This window comes from Crocodylus porosus, unplaced genomic scaffold, assembly GCF_001723895.1.
Source record: "Crocodylus porosus isolate Cpor-Errol unplaced genomic scaffold, CroPor_comp1, whole genome shotgun sequence".
NCBI classification, from domain to species: domain Eukaryota; kingdom Metazoa; phylum Chordata; order Crocodylia; family Crocodylidae; genus Crocodylus; species Crocodylus porosus.
In genome coordinates this window covers 59,225,898-59,231,897 of record NW_017728907.1, presented here as the reverse complement: position 1 = coordinate 59,231,897, position 6,000 = coordinate 59,225,898, and the positions used below count along the sequence as shown (strand labels likewise).

General features: G+C 40.7%; 1 protein-coding gene across 7 annotated transcripts in view; it reads right to left on the bottom strand.

Moving 5' to 3' along the window:
• PATJ (PATJ, crumbs cell polarity complex component) overlaps positions 1-6,000 on the bottom strand; it is a 226,842-nt gene that overhangs the window by 63,167 nt on the left and 157,675 nt on the right. For all 7 annotated transcript variants that reach the window (XM_019531540.1, XM_019531542.1, XM_019531543.1 and 4 more), the window contains one exon: positions 2,664-2,756. In XM_019531540.1, coding sequence (XP_019387085.1) covers positions 2,664-2,756 — 93 coding nt within the window. The remainder of the gene's footprint in view (positions 1-2,663; positions 2,757-6,000) is intronic.

The following is a 6,000-nucleotide window of genomic DNA, read 5'->3' as shown; positions in this document are numbered from 1 at the left end:
CCAAGACTGCACTGTGGACTGAGCCTGCTGGTGTGGAGCCAAGTAAGCAGGGAATGGAAAGGTGTAGGCAGGGGAGCAGATGCAGCATCAGGAGGTATATGGGGATGTGCAGTGGCAGCAGGAGTGGGGCAAGGAAGGAGCAGACAGCTGTTGCTGGGTAGGGACTGAAGCCCAAGCCACAGTAGCCACCTGTCCCCCCCCCCAACTAACTACCCTCATACTTGATTCTAAGATGAGGGGCTTTCCCCTTTCCATGTTAAAATGGGGGAAAACCCTGTCTTAGAACTGAGTAAATATGTTATTTACTCTTTCTAAATATGTAATATACCCATGCAACATGCAGACATCATGAGCATCAGTAGTTTAAGGAATATCCTCAGTTCTTATACAAACCATCATTTCTGTCAAGATCCAAGTTCTAAAAGAATCACATAATGGGTTTTAAAATACTCTTCAAATGTTCATAAAATCAAGATAGCCAGGTCCTTAGCAAACCAAAGTGCTCTATCAGATCACTTCAGGTACCACCTGCTAGTATTGTAGCTATTTGACCTCAGGTTCAATGATACTAAGTGCAATATAAACAATCTTCTTTCCCCCTTCTACTCACACAGGTCCATGGACATGTCAGTTATATAACTTAATACTTTTGAAAGCAATGAACTGGAAACGCAAAACATCCTGGGCCAGCCTGGCAAATTTACCATCAATAAATGGATGCAGAATGAGCTGAGATCAGTTTATCACTGCTATCAACTTCAAAACTCAAATGAAAAACAATATCTCTGCATGCTTGTATGATCCAGAACATGTGAAGTTAGGTTGCTGCTTTGAGTTGTACTCATTTGAGAGGGATTTTTGCAGACAAGAATATACACATACACATTATAGATGTATGTACTGACTTTGTGATTCTGGATTTCTCAGAGCATAGAAGAAGTTAAGTGCTAACTAACAGTGATGTGACTGCAGGGCAACAAACAGGGACAACTTTTATGATCTTGGCACTGAGGCATCTTTTTCCTAGACATCCACCAAGAGACCAACAGAAATCTTTATTTATCTTCTTGTCCAAAGAATAGTTACCTTGTGCTGCACTGCAGTGTTAACAAGGACAGACATACAGTTTCTCCTGGGAGAGCTGCTTCAGGATTTTTCTCCCAGAGCAAAAATGGCTGCTCCAGGAGAAAAATAACCTGGAAACAACCAGAGCTGAATTACTCCTAAGAGAGGTTTTTGTTTTGTTTTTTTTGAGACAGCAAATGACTGGACACATTCCCTTTTTTGTTTTCCTAGACACAGCTTCCTCATAACCCAGTCTGGGATCTCTGCAGTGCTTTCATCTCTTCTGAATTAAAAATTTGCCTGTTCAAAGAGCTGTACAATGCCATGCCCAAATACAACTCTTGCCCACATTTTTTACTGTACCTCACTCCTGACTTTTTGCCCAAGGTTCTCTCGTGTCCCTTGTCTCTGTCACTCATATCAAGAATTGTATATTTTGTCATAATTATCTGTATCCCTTGAACAACTCCTTAACTAATGCACTCCAAAGAGAGCTGGCAAAGAACTGAAATAACGCATTTACAGCTGGTATCCATGAATTAAGCCTCCAATTAATTTATATTCCAACCCATTAATACTGTTGACTCAATGTTCTGGATAACTCAGATAAATGCATATTGTCAACCTACAAGTGTTTTATCACTCAATCAGAACAGATATTTCAATTCTTAAACACCATGCTAACTTCTGATTCTTGGCAGTCCATGAAGTGTTTACTTGTAATATTCATCAAGTAGTTCCAAAAAAATCAAGGCTGGTTCACAAAAATGTTATGAAGCAGGAAGAAAATAAACCCAAAACAAAAACACAATATTTTTAATTGATGACTGCATACACAGCATGTCTGAGCTAATAAACTCCCTGAGGAAACTACAGTAAGCTGTTGAGAGGAGGGGCAGAGAAAGGAAGATTGTCTCAGCAAATTTGATGCTCCTCTGGGTTAGTCACTCCTCAGCATATTTAATACTTCTGTTTTAAAATTCTAGCGCAGTGTTAGAGAAGTCAAGGTACAAGCCTTGGGAGGTTCGGACAATGTATAATACTGACACATTACATAACAACAACACAAACCCTCGGTATGTGTCAGTGAAACATCTGGTATTTATTACTGTACCATGCTGAACTGTAAGTTATGGACTTGACACAGAAATTACTGAGACAAATTCTATATACTATGTTATATAGGAGAGGTCAGACTAGTTTATGATAATGGCTCTTTTGGCCTTAAAATCTATGAAGCTATGAATACAAATATGAACATGATTTATATACACAAGCTTGTTTCCAAGATCTGTCACATATTTTTAACAAACATAGACATGACCCTCTTGGCAAAAACAAAACAGGAAGGGAGACCAGTGATCAGGATGTATCTAATTATTCTACCTCAACAATTTATGGATCAAAGATAGGAAAATATATGTAAAAAACCAAACAAATACATGGAATTGCAGCTTCTCAACTATATTCATTAGGAATTATTCCATAAAAGTCAGCTGCAGTTCCCCCAGCAGGAAAAGAAAATCTGGTGAACATGTTAACACCTTCTCAGCTTTCAGTTTTGTGGGCAGCTAAACATTTCTTTAAACAGCACTTACTACTTTGATGCATTTATCTTCAGCCAAGCTTTTTACGACAACTTCCGAGCTGGTATCTTCCTCGCTGCTTGCAGGTTCAGTGCCACTGTGATCCTGTCATAGAATGGTTTTTGTTTTAGCATGACTACATTTCCTCTAAACAGCTCAAGAAAAAAAAAGATTAAACCATTTGCAATGTATACTTCATGTAAGTCTTATGTGATGGGATGAAACAAGCAAAATATTCAACCATAAATCTGCACTGCTGAAGAGAAAAGATCAAAGCAAAGGTAAAACTTAATATATGTCTCGGGCTTCAGTAGACTGGTGTCAAGTACTACAGGGTCTGCCCCTTTTTATGCATCACTAGGAATACTGCAACTGATATCCAGGGACAATTACTATGACAACAATGAGGGTGAAGTTCAGGAACTGGGAGGGAAGGTGCTGCCGCTGAACAGTGCTGCAGAATTCTGTTCTGATGAGCTCATTTAGGGCGTATGCAACAAATCCCCTTTGCTTAGACAAAAGAGGAGCAAAAAAGTTTTCTTCTTTCTGTACAGGTCTCCTAATGAAAAGGGCTTACGAAACAAACAACTCTACTGCAGCCAGAGCTGAGAAGTTGATCGGATACAGCAGCAGACGGCAGGCTTTTTAAAGCAGTGGGCCACGATGACATGGCTCAGGTCTGAGGCAAGCCAGTGCCAGGACTTGGCTGTTGCCACTGCTTCTCCATGTCACCCTCCCATAGAGTCATAGAAATATTAGGGTTGGAAGGGACCTCTGGAGGTCATCTAGTCCAGTGTTTCCCAACCTTTTCCAGCCCAAGGCATACTTACATTAATAAAACTTTTCCGTGGCACACCTGTTAAAGCATTCCCCATCCTTATACCTGTTGTGGCTCACCGCCATGGCAAAATTCCACGGCACACCTGTTCATTTCTGACGGCACACTTTTGTGCCACAGTTCACTAGCTGGGAAACACCGACCTAGTCCAACCCTCAGTTCAAAGCAAGACCATCCCCAACTAGATCATCCCAGCTAAAGCTTTGTCTGGCTGGATCTTGAAAACCTACAACGATGGAGAGTCCACCACCTCTGGGTAACCTGCTCCAGTGTTTACTACCCTCCTAGTGAGAAAAAGTCTTCCTATTTAGCCTAAACTTCCCTTGCTGCAAGCTGAGCCCATTGCTCCTTGTTCTGTCATCTGCCACCACTGAAAACAGACCAGCTCCATCCTCTTTTGAAACCCACTTCAGACAATTGAAGGCTGCTATTAAGACCCCCTCAGGCTTCTTTTCTGTAGACTAAATAAGCCTGGTTCCCTCAACCTGTCCTTGTAAGTCATGTGATCCAGCCCCTAAACCATTTTTGTTGCCCTCCAACATACTTGTAGAAACACTTCTTGTTACCCTTCACATTCCTTGCTCGCTGCAACTTCAATTGCGCTTTGGCCTTCCTGACTTCAGCCCTGCATGTCTGAGCAATGCTCTTATATATGGCATGGGCAAAGTTCCCTACTGCCCTGACATGGTGCGCCATGGGTAAAGCCCCTTACCATTATTCTTTAACAAATTAAAACCATTTAATATAGCCCTGATTATCTTCTTTTACACAGCCCCTGAACCAGAAAATGTTGTTGTAAATAAACTTTGAGTCTTTTTGGGGGGTTGAGGACGAAGTTAGTGGTTTAAATCAACTCAAGTTATTGCTCTAAATCCAGAGCCATTTTTCCTTGCACAGTAACACTGACTTACAAACTGTTTACAAAGTAGTCAGGGGGGACCAGCAGGCATTGGGGGAGTCCCTGTTCCCCCGAGCACTGCCAGGAGTGACTAGAAATAATGGTCACAAGCTGGCAGAGGGTAGATACAGGCTAGATATCAGGAGGCGCGACTTCATGGTCAGGGCGGCTAGGGTCTGGAACCAACTTCCAAGTGAAATTGTGCTGGCTCTTACCCTGGGGGGTCTTTAAAAGGAGGCTGGATGAACACCTTGCCGGGGTTGTTTGACCCCAGTACTCTTTCCTGCCCATGGCAGGGGGTCAGACTTGAGGATCTGCTCAGGTCCCTTCTGACCTGACCAACTATGAAACTATGACTTTGTGTAACAAATCCAATTTCCTGTAAGGATCGTCACTACCAGACTTATTTACCAGTCTATTCACAATTCTTGCTAGGCACTGTACAATTAGAGGTAAAATAGAAATTATGCAAATAGTCTTATCACCCCCTCAAGAGGTAATCTACTGCTCCATTCTTTAGAAGATTCACTCCATTCAGTGTTCAAACACAATACCTCACTCTGTTAACAAAACTTATTATGTAAGAGGTGGTTTTATGATGAATTAAGCTTCTTGCAGTAGAGCTTATTTTAGATTAATGTATTTTATTTTGGTTTTGCCAGCTAGCTACAGTATTGGGACACAATTATCATGGCCCTGTTCTACCCTGTGGTTCATAAAAACTGACCACAGGTACAGGAAAGTTTATTGTTCAACCCTTTTCTTATTAAACTGCTCCAATCAAGATAAGAAAATAAACTAAAGAGAATTAATGTAATTGTACCTTGCAGTTATGCTGTCATCATGATATACTGTTAAATTACCCAGGCCCATTTTACAAAACATACCAATTGTTATGCAAATTATAAGCAACATTCATTGTTAAACATGCATTCAGTGTCTTTTTGTAAAACATGGCTGATATTTTCAGAATGTGAACAATTACTTTAATACCAAAAAGTGGGATAAAGCTTGGTGTAATTGTTTGTCATGACAGTCTCATTTGTTATATTTTAAAATGGTGTGAAACCATTACCTGGCAGCCCTGGAGGTCAAAGGCCTATGTTTAAATACAAAATAGGAACAGCATAAGTAGTAAAAGCTCCCTTTGCCACATAAAAGATGACATACTAAGGAAGTCTACAAGAAATGGAACTAAATTCTTTGGCCTCCATATAACGGTGGATCTTGGTGATGTGGATACTTGACTTGGCAATCATGAAAACGTCTCACGAGACACCAAACAACTGCCATGACTTCTGTCCACTGACCCAGAATATATTGGAATCAGTGATCTTGAGGGAAAAGACTCTTCCCTAATATTAACCACCGCACTATTTTATTACTCAGATCCAATGACAACAAATATGTATTTATAAATAAAAGTCCCACAGAAAGTTGTCTTCATTGTAATAATACTTTGAAAGATGCAGTTGCACAGGGAAAAGCAGAAGTCTTTGAGGATAGAGTGACAGGTAATACTATGAGATCAGGAAGAGTTGACAGTACTGTTTGTCTCACCATCGCTGGTGTGTGAAGGAAAGGGGACTAGAGCATGCAAGAAGGTGGCCACA